Below are 16,331 nucleotides of genomic sequence, written 5' to 3' on the forward strand. Positions count from 1 at the left end.
AGCAAGTGTGTTTGCGGTGCACTCGGGATGCAAGGGATCCGATACTGTATACTGCACATACCTCTGATTTAGATTCCATTTTCTACACATGTGCAATTATTGGCAATGCATCTACTTCAGTCCAAGCACCTACTTCAGTCAAACCAACGATAATGATAGCTGCGTGAATGCTCGAATGATCGGCGCTAGTTGCGCCGAACCGCCGCGGCCCAGTTATTTTTCTGAGCGCATCCATCCAACTTTTGCAGTGTGAACAAAACCCAAGTCGCCATGCCGGACAGGATTTAACTCGCTCTTTTTGACTCTGCCCTGATCCCCCGCCACTATGAACGTGTTCAAACTCCTCTCGCGATCCTCCAAAGCGGCGCCAAGCTCGTCCGCGCAAAAGCTTCCTTCCTCCGGCGCCGTCGCAAACCCGCAGCTGTTTGGCCACGACGACCCAGCACAACCGTCCGACACGTCGAATACCAGTCGCAAGAGGAAGAGAGGGCAGAATGGGAGGGACGCATCGCCTAGCGCAAATGACCTGCCCGCCGACCTCGACTTCTTCGGCGGCGGTGCAAGCAAAGAACCAGACGTAAACGGAAGCACGCTGTCCAAGAAGCAAAGGAAGAAGCAGAAGCAGCAGGAGAAGAAGGAGGAAGAGGCCAGACTTCAAAACGATACAGAGGAAGTAGAAGAGGACCCATACGATGTGGACGAGTGCAAGCGGATACTGCGCTCGCACAAACTCAAAGTTTCGGTCCTGGAAGACTTCGCGCCGCAAGTAGAAGAGCCAGCCAAAGAGAAGAAGTCGAAGAAGCGGAAGAAGGAGAAGGAGGTCAAGGAGAAGGAGAAGAAGAAGGATGCGAAGAAGTCGCTCTACCCACAACCCCTCACCTCGTTTGCGCAGTTACGGACGCGATACGGCATCTCGAGACGACTGGCGGAGAATATAGCAGAGCAGGGGTACAAGCTACCTACCGAGGTGCAACTGGGCGCTTTACCGTTGCTGTTGAGCAAGAAGGGGCGTGAGGGACCGAGTGATGCTACACAAGACGCCGAGGGCTTGTCTGGGGCTCAGTATAATGGGGATATCGATCTTTTGACCGTGGCGCCGACGGGCAGTGGAAAGACGATAGCGTTCCTGATACCGATTATCGATTCTCTGCTTGCGGAGGGCAAGATTGCGGATACGAAGGAGGGTCCTCGCGCCGTTATTCTTGCTCCTACGAGAGAACTCGCCGCGCAGATTGTCAATGAGGCGAGGAAATTGGCGAAGGGGACGGCGGTCAAGGCTACGCTTATGAGGAAGGGTATGCGAGTCGTGGAGGAGCCAGAAGAGGAGACGCAGGATGATGCAGAGAAAGCTGAGGTATCGGACAACGACGAAGACGAGTCAGAGTCGGAGGACGAGGAGACAGCAGTAGCACCAAAGAAGAAGCAAGCTGGTCGACGGGCAGAGCTTGTGAAAGCAGCCATCTTGGTCGCGACACCACTTGCCCTGCTGAACGCCTTGAAGCGCAAGGATGGTACCGTCGCGGGTATCCCCAGTGTATCCCAACTCGTCCTCGACGAAGCAGACGTCCTCCTCGACCCTCTCTTCCGCGAACAAACCCTCGCGATATGGAACGCCTGCACGAACCCGAAGCTACGAATCGGTCTCTGGTCCGCAACCATGGGCTCGAATATCGACAGTTTGACTACGTCTACCTTGAACGACCGCTGGACCGCCCTCTCCAGTTCACCTCCCTCCCAACGTTCAGACCAGCCCACCACCACCACCACACTCCCCACACGACCCCCCCTCATCCGCCTCGTCGTCGGCCTAAAAGACTCCGCCATACCAAACATATCCCACCAACTCACCTACGCCGCAACCGAACAAGGCAAGCTCCTCGGTCTGCGCCAACTCCTGCATCCAACCTCTGTTTTCACCTCTTCCACCACACCCATCCTGCGACCCCCCTTTCTCGTCTTCACACAAACCATCCCCCGCGCCATCGCCCTCCACTCCGAACTCCTGTACGACATCCCGCCCGAAGCAGGCGGTAGTTCGCGGATCGCAGTACTCCACGCTGATCTGAGTTCGTCGGCTAGAGATGGCATAATGACGCGGTTCCGAAAGGGCGAGATCTGGGTCCTCATTACAACGGATTTATTATCCCGGGGTGTAGACTTCCGCGGCCTCAATGGCGTGGTGAACTACGACGTCCCTTCCTCCGCAGCCGGCTACGTGCACCGCGTAGGACGTACCGGGCGGGCTGGCCGCGAGGGAGGCGTCGCTGTGACGTTTTACACTCAAGACGATATTCCGTTTGTCAAGTTGATTGCGAATGTTATCCGGGCGAGCGAGAAGATGAGGGGGGTGGGCGAGGGGGAAGGGTGTGTGAAACAGTGGTTGTTGGATGCGTTGCCGACGCCTAGTAAGAGGGAGAGGCAGCAATTGAAGAAGAGGGGTGTGGAAGCTAGACGGGCTGGGGCTGGTGCGAAGGGCAAAGATGGCAAAGGGGTCAAGGCGGATAGGATTAGTAGTAAGAGTGGGTATGATCGCAAGATTGAGAATAAGAGGAAGGGGGCTAGGGAGGCGGCGAAGAGGAGGGAGACGGCTGGACGAGGGCAGGATAGTGGTGATGAGAGTGGGTTTGAGGGTTTTGATTAATTGCTATGGACGATTTAAGAGTAGTTGGTTGAATGTATGAGACAATAGCATGCGAGGCTTTTAGCCCTCAAAGGATCAAAACATCACATGTCTATATAAGTGGATGATAGTGTTTTGTAAGCTTTCTACTCGATATAGAAGTGATGCACACAGGAACTTCTATGCATGTGTGTTTAAGTTCTACCTTAACCCGAGTTCCAATGTTTACATGTTCTGTTCCTGTAGCTGAATATGTGCGTATAAACTGTCGATGCCAGCTGCATAACCTACAATTACACCTTAATACACCATGATGGAAAGTGTTATTCCGTAAAAGCAAAGATTGAGACACGACACGTTATTTATATTCTCTACTCTTCTGATTGTTTTACCAAGTCGAAGTTGTAGTCCAAGGAGTTGACGTATGTATACTTAATCACAACACGATATTATATCATCACTGCGTTACAAGATGGATTTGCCTATTGACTCCACGATCTCCTTACCAGATATCTCGTCTTTGTATTATAGATCCATCACCGTCGGTAAAGGGCAATCCCTCGTCTTGGGCCTAGGTACAGGATCTTCATGATTGTACATATAGAGCTGGGGTGGGGTTCAGAGGGCCGAGGGATGCAGAGCGTGAGCGTTGGTATTTTCCGCAGGGTGAAGGATTGCTCCTAGGTGAGTGTGTAGTTAGTGCTTCTAATGCAGCTTTCAATCTTCTGCCTCTTGTTCGGCGGATTGTGGAATGAATGGGGAATACAACATGATGGTCTTTTCAAAGTTGTCATCGTGCTTGCTTTTTCGGTCGTCGCTTGCTTGCTGCCCATGCTCGTCTTTGCTCCACTCCTCAAACTAGACACATCGACGACGACGACGACGAGTGGCACGGAGAAGTTGACCGCGATATCAGCACGGGTATGGTACCCATCGCTCAAGTTGGAGAGTCTTGGTCGTCCTCACTTGCCAGGGTCCACGGCCATGGCATTCCTCACCCTCGGATAGCTCCGAAAAAGCAAACATAATCCCGTGCAGCAGTGCAGCTGACGGGAAAAAGCATTTCCGGCGCTGTCTCTTGTGGCTTGCAGACGCACAAGAAATTCCTTTGTCCGTTCCATGCTCGACTGCTGGTATCCCATCCTTCGCTTAGCCGGCAACCCTGAGATCTGCTCGAGAGCCAGCCTCGGCCCCAGTCCCTTGGCTACCCAGGTCGATCGAGAGACGATCTGGTCTTTTGATGCAAGTCACCGGTTCGTACATCCCGATAGCTGGTCTAGGGACGTCAAACACGGCCGACTGTTGTTGATGCGGCCCGGTTTTAGTCCTTTCATCGCACTCACGCTGTTGTTTTGAGGGTGTGAAGGCATGCGAGCCTTGTGCGACGGCGGTCCTGAACTCCATGTCCACTTATGTCCGTCAAATGCCTCGTCCCGATCGGTGTTCGTTTTGCGGAACCGCGCTATGAATTTCATTCCCGGTCGGCCTCTTGCTCCGGACTCCAATCCCTAAAGATCTCATTAACGAGCAATGTGACCACGAGCTGACGCAGGCTGCGACGAATTTCCTGGCTGAGTGGCCAGCGGGCTTATGCGTCGGAGGAAATAGGCAGAGTACTGCTGTGGTGGAACGCCGCGGTGGAACGAGAAAAGATGGGTGCTGAGGACCATAGTCGAAGCGGGCGAACGCTGTGTTGACTTATCCATCTGCGGGCTGGTTCATAGATCAAGACGCTTTTGACGGTGCAATCAGCTTCGAACTGTGGGGAGATCCAATCGCATCTTACTCGGCTCACACTGCCTCACAGATAACATGGGCGTGGTGGGTGGCGCTTGCACCACCCCGCATCTCATAGCCTAATCACTCAGCTGTTCAAAGGCGATTACAGGCGTGAATTTCCGGATGTTGCAAATTTCCGTGCATCTGTCCCTCTGTGGTCTGATGAGTAAAAGTCTCGAGTTCGAAAGACTCAGTGTCTGTCCATAGAATTGTTCCAGACCGATGACTGGTAAGATCGCCTACCGCGTCTATCCTGTCAGCTGGGTAGGGCGGTTCGAGGCGTTTTGAGGCGTACGGATACGGGTAGCAGCAGGATCGTTTGGCTGCCGCTGTCGTGTCCACACCAGGAAGCCAAGAAACGTGGGCTATTGCCGGTGAAGTCGTGTAACCATGTCGCAGTGGACCACACCCGTCTGTGATTACGCGGACTCAATTCGATTATTTTGACTGGTCGTCCTCTTCAGTGTGATTCTTTCGATAGAGCTCAGTAATACGCTAATCTGAACGGCATCTCAGGGCTGACATGATAACATTGAGTCTCGTGCCACATTCCTATTTAGCTCGACACCGACGTACTTACCAATCTTTCTCTTGCGTTGTATCGACTTGCCGTTTAGGTATTTCAGCAGGCAAAATTCTGTATGCGAACCGGGGTAGCCGAAACGCAGTCCTCGGCCTGCAATGCAGGTCAAGCAAGGGATTATAATGGCGTGCATGCGGCAAGGCGCAGGCCTAGGGTACGCACAGCATCTGAAGTTCGTGCATGCTACACATCTCAACAGAATTGTGTGGGCCATTTGTATGCCTCGAACATCCCCGTACGCGTGCACTGCGCGGATGTACCTGGATCCATGAACTGCGCAAGTGTTTCTTGGTGCATTCCGATGGAAGGATTCCGTGTTCAGACGATCGGCAGATCTCGAAATTGGTTATTTTCGGACGGTCCATATCGCGTTACATGGTGTTGCAGGACGACGCAGTATCGGAGATACAGTCAAGCGATACCCCTAGGGTTTGTAGAATGTTATGCGTGGAGACCTATCGCCAAGGTCTTTACGCAATTGTGCTGCACCCTCCCCAGAGATAGAAGGAAGTCTATTGCATGGCTGTTTAGTGTAGGTATGAGATGTTGCACTCTGATTGATGATCCGCAAGACAGTATCGAAATGCCTAATCTTGATCAGTGCGATTATAATGCTGGGATAGCATACATTTTTGCCAGTCCTTGTATCATGGCCGAAAGCAGGATTGTCCTATCAGGTATGCTTATCGTCACAATATAGTCGGCGCCACGAGCGGGTAACGCCTACACAGGTCTGCGGTCGGGTTTTCTGTCTGCGTGAAATTTTCGGTGGATCAGTTGACGCGAATGAGAGAGGGTGTAATCCGATAGACGTTCCTTGCACGTGCTGTGGTGAGCGTCCACTCTGGTGTACCGTGGCTTATGCACGACATCAGAGATCGACCGAGGTCCTGTTAGACGACCGCTCGCTTCACTTGGCAGTCTTGTATATTTTGACGTGATGGAAGTGTCCGTGGAAGCTATTGGTACTCGTGCCGTAGCAGCGAGTGGCTTGGTTGTCAACACATACGCTTGGAGGGGTATGCCTTGTTGGAATGTCAGCAAAGATGACTGTAGATGCCAAAGACTAGAAACTCGAGGTCTTTGTTCTACCTTCCTTCCGAGGATCAGCTTATGCAGCTAAATAATTTTCACACCGTTCGCGAGGGGGCATGGCTATGCACAAGGACATAAGCTATCTGGGCGGATTTGGGACCAGGTGTCTGCAGCCGCATACAGTGCAGAATATGGATAAGGACATCGTTATAGCCCCCAATCCTGGTCGGATTATAGTGGCCTCCAATCTCCGGCAGTGCGGGACATGTTCCACGTAATATGACGCGTCCAACAGTGTCGCAGCTGGCAGCCTGCAAAAAAAGTTCAGCGACATACCCGTGGGCGGATTTTTGCGCCGCACAACTGTGTCGCACGACCCCTTGGACTGTGTCGCCGTCCGAGCAGTATTACTGTGCAAAGTACGAGATACGTAGTGACGTGTGAGGGCCTGCATAGGTGGCTCGGCTAGAGGTGGTGTGAGTGTGTGGGGAACACCTGGTCGAGAGCGCTTCGGGACTGGCGATCAGCACGATTGATTAGCGCGTCCTTAGCGTCCTCCAGGGACTCGCATGACCCTGGCCCCCGCGCGGAAGGTCAAGCATCGTACGAGACTGTAGCCACACTTGATACACTGTTAAGTTTAGCATACACCCGTACGCTTGACTGAACGCGTCGTTGAGTGCAGGAGGGCTGTGGATCATATGTTGGCGAGTACGATAGGGCATTCATGTGCACAGGTGACTGATCGGCGCTAGTCTCTCGGTCGATCTCAAGCTGTTGTAGCTTCAGGCAAGCAGCAACCACCACCACTTGACCCGCCTCGATCCGTTACCAGCCCACTTCTTTCGCCTTTACTGTCTTACCATACTGCTTTGGTAGCACGCTTACGTCTTTCAATGGAGTGAGTCCCAAAGCACGCAAGACGCTCGCACTTGCGTGTACCTTTTCAGGTCGGTTTCCTGGGTCGGCTGCGCCCCTCTCCGCACCCAGAGGCAATGGCGGTTCCCCAAAACACTCCTTGCATCGCAATTCCACAACGCTATCATCATCCAGCTGAGTGCGGCAGGTATCGCCGATGAGAATTGTACACTAACACCATAGGAACGGCTTGGCTGAACATACCGTTCAAGAGACACCGAGACAACGACGGTGCCCGTGAAAACCGATGGCCGAGCTGAATCAATGATTACATTCTCCAAGGAAACACCAAGATCTCACTTCGGGTCACTCTCGTTCACGGTGCACATCGTGAGCTGGGCAAGAGCAAGCCCGGTCTTTGGGAAGGTCATCTGGACGTCTTTTGTTGAGAGTGTGCAACTCCAGCAGGAAAAGCCTCAGACGATTCAAAACTTGAAACTTTACTTGTGTAGTCAGCTGCGACATCTTCTGGCGAAGACACCCTAGGCTTTGTCCCCGGACCCAAGCTCCGGGTGAGTGGAGGGCATCAGGGCCATCACCAGCCTTATCCAGCACTTGATGACCTCTCGACAGTGTACCAAGTAAGAAACACACCCAATCTTGGGTCAAATGGGTCAACTATAGCTGAGGATAGCTTTGCCTTGAGGCTGGCGTAAGCCCACGCTCAAATTACGATCTCATGTCTACTTTTGCCAAAGAGTTCATCAATTCACCTTACGTTATCAACACTGAACGTCGACCCTTCGGTTGACACCTTTGTACTACCTTTCAGTTACTAGAGAAAAGCTGTGTGACAGTTATAGGTACTAGTCAATTTTCACAGGTCTTCGCCTGAACACTAGCGGAATGTATCTCGGACTTTGGCCGCTCCATCAGGTAGTCGAGCACCTTACCACGACTTTCACTGATTAGACCCATGACAGGCTTGTCTAACATGGAGCTACCATGAAGCCTTGTACGTCGTGCTGATAGCGCGGTTCGTCGAACATTACGGATCTGCCATCAATCCAGTCACACTGAAATGTGTTTCTCGGATGCATGAGATATCGAAAGCGAAAGTCCACCCGGTAGGTCTTGATAGTAGTTGAGGCTCAATGGCGCTGGACCCTGTTTCGTCTGTGGCGCAGGAGCGCTTAACATAAGATACATTCGTGTATGGCTCTGGCTTTCGCGAGGAACCGGCAAGCGATCCGCAATATGTGGAGGATCCTCTCTGCCCGTGTCTCTGGTTAATGACGCAATAACCGAGACCATTCTGACAGCTGTCACCTGGCATCCGTGGGGTATGATTTTCGCCTTGCGATGTGGCATGATGATCCACCAAGATCAATGCTCTTTTCCGCCCATAGTACAACCATTACTGACATTGGGCATCATCATGCTAAACTCACATACAAGGTCAAGGATATAAGATACGCAGTCTACATCTGCTCATCTGAAAGCCGGATGTAGACGTTAACGGGACCGAAAGGGAGGGCTTCATGCAGGGAAGCGCCAGCAGCCATGACCCATCTTTCGTTCGATCGCTCGCATGCTGGACGCCCACCCACCTTCGTAAATTACATGCAGTATGCAGCAGCAAGCCGTTTACATGGTTGACAGTCAGGTAATTGGATGCGCGTATGGCCTCCCGCGGCCCGACGACTGGATCTGCATAAGCATGGTATAAACCCCGTCTCTGCAGCGTTCTACACGACGTTTGAGTTTGGAGGCATGCGTACCCGGACCTTGTACGTCTTCATCCGGTGCAGGTACCTTTCCAACATTCTGGTCCAGCGGGACAAAGACAATAATTACAGTCAACCTGAAGCAAGGTAGCAGGAAGTCCAGGCAATTCGCTACTGTATACGGCAATGTCTCCGACGAAAAAGCCATCGGTCGACGTACGACCAATACAGGCTACTAGTGTCTAGAGGGACGGAGCACGCCAACAATATGGACCGGCGAGGCACATGGGATTGTTGCTCTAGCAGCGACAGACCGTGGCGACCCGTCGCTGTTGCAGGTGCTCGGCTACAGAGAATGGGCAATCGAGTAAATTAAGTGAACAGCCCCGGAATTTTTCCCGTTGGTCAGCGGCAGCGACACAACAACGAGGGCTGTCGCAGCATGAGTGTGGATGAGTGGTAATAAGTAATTAGCCGTGCCGGAAGCATGTACGAACGGAAGATGGAGACGCCAGCCCTGCCGCCAAAGGGTAACGAAGCGCCTATCGTCGCTATTGCGCCACGCTTGGTAAGGTCCGCTTGCAGCGGCTAGTGCATGGGACTCTAAGACGAGAGAGTGGGCAATTCAGGCCTAGAGCCATTGATCTCAGATGGTCTGGCGCCAAGCGGGGTCTCATATTGACCAGGACCCATCGATCATCAGCCGCATCGTTCATAGCCCGCGCGTCGGCTCCGTATCGACGAGCTGGCGGCGTCAGGAGGACCAGTGGGCGATGGCAAAGGCATGTCAAGATTCGCCGTAGTGGATGGCGCGATGAGGTGAGAGTAGTGGGGAGGCGTGTTGTCTCGTGCCCCAACGGCACCAGCACCGGAGCGACCGCGGGGCGGTTACAATGAGGGCCCTTGTCAGCAATGCACCACGATGCAGTCGATCCCTGAAAGCGCTGCAGCTAGGGTGGCTAGGAATATGCGAGCGATTCAACGGCTGGCGGGATCCAAGCATGACGCTCGAGCTCAGTGGGCGCATTCGCTATTCCCGACTCGTACACACCCTGGTCACTACTGGAATTTCGCAACTACCTCATGCTCCAGCCATGTTCACACTACCCCAAAGTCTGCTAAGGGAATCTCATGCAGCTTAAACAGCGCCGGGAGCGAAACATGTCCTCGCCGCCCTAGCCCGCTCGCAAGCATCTGTTTAAATACCTGTCACTTCCGCTGCTTCCCCGATGCAAGCGGCTTTTCACTCCCACCATTCGATGTGATCTTCGTTTACCGTCCACCGTCGTAGTTCACGTTCCGCACTACCACACTCGTTGGCCGTCACCATGTTCTCTTTCCCATTAGCCTTGTTCCCCAATTGGAGTTGGTTTTGTATCTTTTTGGCTCTCTTGTAAGTCTACCATGGCTGCCACTGCCAGCCTTCCCCGCACTTTGGACGACACTGACTCGGTACCACAGTTTGTTTCGATATGTCAGATTATGGGTGAACCTGGCGAGCAACTGGACGTACACACCCATGAAGCCTGTCGACGACCCTACCATCACATCAAAGGACATGACTGTCATCATCCCAACAGTTGCTGAAAACCTGCAACAACTAAAAGAGACGGTTCAAAGCGCATACCGTCTCGAGCCGTTGAGCCTCCTCCTCGTCACACCCGACTCGCGAGTAAAGCGTGTGTACCAGATGGTAGAAGAGCTGGGCAGCCCCAAGATCATTCAGGTTCTATCCGTCAGCCAGGCCAACAAGCGTCGACAGCTATGCCGAGCCATTCCCGAGGTCGAGACCAAGATCACGCTTCTACTTGACGACGATGTATGGTTACCGGAGAAGTTTACCAAATGGATTCTTGCTCCTTTCGAAGACCCATCTGTCGGAGGTGTTGGAACTAACCAGCAAATTCGCCGCTTCAACCGCTCCAGCATTTGGGAGTTCCTGGGTGCCATCTATCTGGTGAGGAGGAACTTTGACTGCACTGCCTGCAACTGGATCGACGGTGGCCTACCATGCCTATCTGGACGCGCCGTTGCCTATCGATCCGAGATCCTGCAAGACCCCAATTTTACCTACGGCTTCACGCACGAGACATGGGGCAGCGATCACTTCCTCAACGCCGACGACGACAACTTCATCACGCGATGGTTGTTCTCACACAACTGGAAGATCCAGATGCAAAACCACCGCGAATGCGAAGTCGAGACGACCCTCGAGGACGATTCGAAATATCTTCGTCAATGTCTGCGATGGGTCCGCTCCAACTGGAGGAGCAATCTGACTAGCCTGACGGAGGGTTACATGTGGATGGTGAGTGCCGCTAGTTTCCAATATTTGCACAGATTTCGCGTTGTTGGACGCCCGCCAAGCCAGCCCCTCTTTTGACTTCGCCGATTCGCGCTACCTTTGCTAATCCTTGCGCAATAGAACTACCCATGGTCCCTCTACGCCGTCTTCCAAACCACGCTTACGCAATGGGCCTTCCTCCTCGATTGCGCCCTCTTCGTCTCGGTCTACCTCGCGCTGGCGGAGGCAGGATACTACGCAGCAGAGGATGACAAGCAAGCCCATGAGCAGGACTGGCAGCGCAACCTTTTCTGGGCGCTGTTCCTCGCGCACTGGGTCTTCGCGAAGACGATCAAGCTAATTCCCCATTTGTTAAGAAACCCGGGCGACGTCCGCTTCGTCCCGGTCTCGATTCTTTTCGGCTATTTCCACAACCTGATCAAGCTCTACGGCTGCATCACCGTGACAGAGGTATGTCATGAATCATTCATCGCGCTCTTTTCAACCTTGCTGACGGCTTGCTATCAGACCACATGGGGTACTCGCGAGGGTGCAGATGCCGACGACAACATCAGGATGTTGCCTATCCCGCCGATGGCGACAATTACCCCTCCCCTGACGCCTCCACCAGGCGGACGCGTGCTTCGCGAGCGAGGCGCCGGTTTTCCGATGATGAATTAGACGACGATTTTTCCCTTTCTGGCCGGCATTCCAGGCCCCGGCCGCGCGTTTTTTGGATGCATTAATGTTAGACGCATGTCAGTTTGAAGCATAGCATCTACCAGTACACGCATGGTAGAGCCGCGCTGTGTTGTTTCCTACTATTGAGCGTGGCAGCTCTCGGATACCAAAATGGGCCCGGTTGGATGCAAGGTGTTCAAGGAGTTTACGGCCATGGTCGAATTTGCAGCGTCTTTCCACGCGCCGTGTTGGTGAATACCCAACCATGTAGTCTACGCAAAAGTCACAACAAATGACAATGATGATGACCGTTATTACAGTCGCTCTGTTTGGTGCCTTCCTCCACTCTCAACGTCGCAGCTCGCTCCTGCCGTCCCCCGAGGCGCGTAGTCAGCCGCGACTGCTCTGGCTCCACGTCTCACAATTGTGCAACCGCGGCACAAAAACTCTATCCCAACATCACAGCTGTTTCCCGAGCAACACACGACCCCCTGGTCAGCCGTCTTAGGCGTCCTACCCGCGCTGCACGGTCTACAAGTAGCGCGAACCATCACCCGCATCGAGGACATCGCCTGCTTCATCGTTTACGGCAAAGATGTGGGAGTCTGGGCCGCCTCGAGACAAATAGCGGCACGTTATCTGAGACGGGCGCACTACGAGGAGGATAGGTAGGCAATACTTCCGAACGAACCACTCAAAGGCGGCAGGTGCGAAGGGCAGGTACCTAGGTACCCCTCGGTTTACGGGATAAGGGAATTGAAGAACCCACTCCCCAAGTCTCGGAACTACCTCGTATCTCCGCTTTCGGCCATGGCCCGCAGCATCGTTTAATCTGTGGCTTTGCGCAATGTCACTCTCGCTGCTGGCCCTCTCCCACGCCAAATCCGCCCTTCGTCCACTGCTGCAGAGTATTCCGTCCAGCGTCGGCTGCAGCAAGCCCTAGGGGTCAGCGTTGTTCTGGCGCTTTCGACTCCCCTATCGCGATCCGATGGCGCTGAAAAGTCGATGGCGTCCACAGGTCTTCCCACCAACGAAGCTGCCCACTCAAGCGGGCCTGCATGCTGCACGTCCTAGCTGAAGCTTCAAGGAAACCATGCCGGCGCCGAACTTCTCATGCACACTTGCATCGCTGGCCCTCATCAAACATCATCGTGCGTTGCGGCAATTTTCTTGCCTACCCACGACACAAATTCTGCGTCTTGTCAACAGGGACGATGACGGATGACAGATGCATGAGCCCTGGTCTTCTAGCGAGCCAGCAAATCGCACGGAAGAGACCCTTTGTCCAAACCTTATGCTGGTCATCCCGCTCCCGCAGGCCTGTGTGTCCAGAGCCAAGCTCCCACGCGCTAGACTGGCGCTGTCTGCGGCGCGACGCCTGACCCATTTCTCCACCTCTCGTCATAGCTGCCTGTCACTGCGTACGTAGCATTCGCAGCAGATGGGCCACCAGGCATCGAACAGCACACATGTACATTGATACTCTGTAGCCAAGCTGTCGCAAGCATCTGTGCCGCATCCCCGATGCAACACGCTGCAGACAGCTTTAGGCACGGACTTGCAGTTCGACTCTCGCGTGCCGTGTCCCAGAGCATTTACCAATACCGGACGGAACATTGTCATTGGTGCCTGGCTTGTCAAAAGTACTACAACTGCACAGGTGCAGACTGGGCGAGCGCCACGCACTAGCCAAAATGGCAATGAACTTCTCCAATCGAGATGACAATGACTGCTCAATATACACGCTTACAAGATGGCACAACCTATCTGCTCCCCACGTAACACGACATGGGCCGGGATGCCTGATGATGGCAGCGCAATCAGTTTGCACTTCCGGACAATTGACATTCGCTTGATCCTGCTTGTCAGCAGCCGAAACGTTGTCCAAACAGCTGGGTCGAAGGCGAAAACTCTGCACATCTCGCTTCACGCGCGAGACACGCTGTCGGGACGCACGTTATCACACAAAAATCTTTACATCACCTCTCGTCCATCCAGTTATCTCACTTGAGGGAACTTATGCGCGAAGGTCCAAATTACTCGTACATCTTGAAGCAAGGGGCCAAGGGCTGTCATGCAATGCGTACAAATACCCACTTCATCCTCACCAGGATACGCTGCGCTAAGGCCATGCTGGCTATTACCGCGACAGCAAAGACTGTGTATTTGCGGAGTCCTTGTCGGCATCGTTAGCTTCTACACATGCTGTCCCTCTGACGACATCAGACGTCTAGCCTAAGTTCCAAAAGGCCCAGATCAACTCCATAAGTTGTTTGAGGCTACTTATCATGCAAGTTTTGGATCTGGTCATGATCGTGTCATGATTGTCTGACACAATGCTGGAGCCTCCTCCGAGCGTGCGTTTGAATCGATCGCGGCTCCATACCGGCAGCAATATTCCAAGTTCGACACGGGTACGCAAACTTGTTCAACCAAACCAGTACATGATGTCTACATCATCAGCAATCTCCAACAATACCGAAGCATAGCCGTGCTTGTTCGGAAACTCCAGTTGCGAAACTTTGGAAACGTCTTCTCTCCGTCTGTATGGGCCTTGAACTGGCGCGCCCGAGGTAGCGTCGCGCCGTGCCGGTCGTGAACCGAGATCCAGCGGCAAGCAAGCACGAGCTGCAAATCATTTCGAGTCAGGTACCTCTAACGTTTGCGGTACACTTATCGCCGGATTCTGCTCGTCGCGGCATATCTTCGGATATGTATGGTGGAAAAGCTTTCATCTTCGGAGTACAGGTCACGTGCTCAAGGTCGATCTGGCCAGTCTGCCCCGAAATGGCTTATATCCAGGAACGCTGCAACGTCGTAATGTGGGGAAGATGCCATATATGACATCGTCATCGTCTCAACCTACTGCCTCCAACTCCACCAGCTTGCGCGTCGTTTAATACCGCAGATATAGGTGGCCTTTTGGGAACCCTTACTAGCCATTCTTAGGCTCGGTGCGACTTTGGTATAGTAGATCCGATCAAGCCTCGTCCGTTGTCCGCTACGGGGCCCGGCGCTTTTCTTTTTCCATGGTTCGTCGATCTTAGATGACGACGTCGCACGACATACTCACATGACTGAACTGTCATTCCACACAGCAACCTTGGTACTCCATCTACGAAGCAAGACCCTGCAGCTGCACGTCAAACATCGCGCAACCAAGATTAGCATCGTCTCACAGCCGCATTCCCATATCATCAGCCACAAGAACACACGATCTATAGTCCGCTCACTAACCATCGGTTTCTTGAACCGAGCGAGCCGCAACCCATACCTCTACTCCACGGCTGTAAACGCGCTAAAATGACGTGCATCCTGACTGAGCCGTGGCTGACTCGGCGTCAAGAGACATCAAGGGTCTTGCCTGTCTTCTCCACAATCACGGCTACTTTCGCTGCATCCAGACTTTTCACCCCACCCTCTTCTTGCTTTCACCATCAGAACAGCCGGACGGCCTCTCGATCCTTGATTGTGATTTAGGCGTTCGGCGCCGCACGAGTCAGCTTTCAACACCTCACGTCATACATCGCGGGTTGAGGCCGCCAGACATTCCCATAGTATCTGCAAAGGGCTACTTCGGTCTTAGGTCCACTCGCTGATAGATACTGGCGGATGATGGGCAAACGGGTGTGGGTACAATAACAACTAGTGCTCAGCAAAGTGTGCCATAGTGTACTATATTGGTAAGCGCTGAGGTGATACTGGAGACCAACAGGCGAAGGTCCATTTGCGGACCCTCTGTTTTGCAATACAGAGAGGGTCCTGCTGACAGTGGTGGAGTTGACTAAACGCTGAGATCAATAGGATCGGAGACGCTCAGCCACCACAGATTTTGACAGCTTCGGCCATACCATCTAATTCGCGCATGCTGCGCGCTGCCGATACAAGAATTTCGGCAGATGCAGTAAGCAGGATCCCCAGTCACATGTCACGCTCCACGGAAACAAAGGGACCTTCGCAGAGCCTCACGTATGCACGACTTCTGAAAATTGTTTGTTGAGCTGCGCGCCTGGCAGCGTCGGTGCTTCTCCGGCCCTCTTTGCTCCGCTTACCCCTCCCTCGCTTCCGAACACTCCCACGGGAATTACTGTACCGTGAGAGGCAATCAAGGGCAATAGCACCAGGATCGATGGGCACCCGCTCTCGCTTTCCAAGCGAAAGTATATTCTTACCCTCTTGCCTATGGCTACCCCACAATTGCCGTCGGCTTCATAGGCATTGAGTTTGACACTTGTCCTTGTGGCTGGGAAGCGCGGGACGACTAAGCGCCTATCACTGCACGATCGAGACGAGCTGCCTTTTGAGACCACGTCAAAGTCGGCATCGTGCGTGCAGGGGACGCCTAATTGCTGTACGTCTCCTCCGTGGAGCGCGTTTGGTAAGATGTACGAAGTATGTGGGTTCTGCTTTGTATGTGGTATGTACTGCGCTGTTGTGATGCCAAGATACACACCTTGCATGTGTCTAGAACCAACGGTCGTGCACTCCGGTATATCGTCTGCAGGATACGAAGCATGTGTTTCGGGATCAAGTTGCCGAGGCCAGAGGCTGGGAATCGTCGATACGTTCTACGTTGCCTTGATTATCACCGGCCATATCGTGATGAAGGGTGGCCAAGCCGGACGGTCTTTCCTGTCCATTTGACTTTGCTCTATCTTATCAAACTTACAGGTTATGTCGAGTCCGGATTTCTGAGTTTGGGTGGTTCCAAAGCATATCGTGAATCAATACTGCAATGCAAGTCCATCACTATTATTGCTATTG

At 53.2% G+C, this 16,331-nt stretch overlaps 2 protein-coding genes across 2 annotated transcripts; both read left to right on the top strand.

The window, feature by feature from the left end:
* Window positions 1-325: 325 nt before the first annotated feature.
* J4E83_008287 (uncharacterized protein) lies at window positions 326-2,641 on the top strand (the record flags this gene model as incomplete). The annotated part of the gene is made up of 1 exon (XM_049335184.1): window positions 326-2,641. One exon carries the CDS (start codon window positions 326-328, stop codon window positions 2,639-2,641), a length of 2,316 nt encoding a protein of 771 aa, XP_049185723.1.
* A 7,480-nt stretch (window positions 2,642-10,121) lies between these two features.
* On the top strand, window positions 10,122-11,567 carry J4E83_008288 (uncharacterized protein; the record flags this gene model as incomplete). The annotated part of the gene is made up of 3 exons (XM_049335185.1): window positions 10,122-10,910; window positions 11,028-11,357; window positions 11,415-11,567. 3 exons carry the CDS (start codon window positions 10,122-10,124, stop codon window positions 11,565-11,567), a joined length of 1,272 nt encoding a protein of 423 aa, XP_049185724.1.
* Window positions 11,568-16,331: the final 4,764 nt, after the last annotated feature.

The sequence above is a fragment of the Alternaria metachromatica genome, assembly GCF_023757995.1.
Source record: "Alternaria metachromatica strain BMP 0045 chromosome Unknown scaffold_23, whole genome shotgun sequence".
NCBI classification, from domain to species: domain Eukaryota; kingdom Fungi; phylum Ascomycota; class Dothideomycetes; order Pleosporales; family Pleosporaceae; genus Alternaria; species Alternaria metachromatica.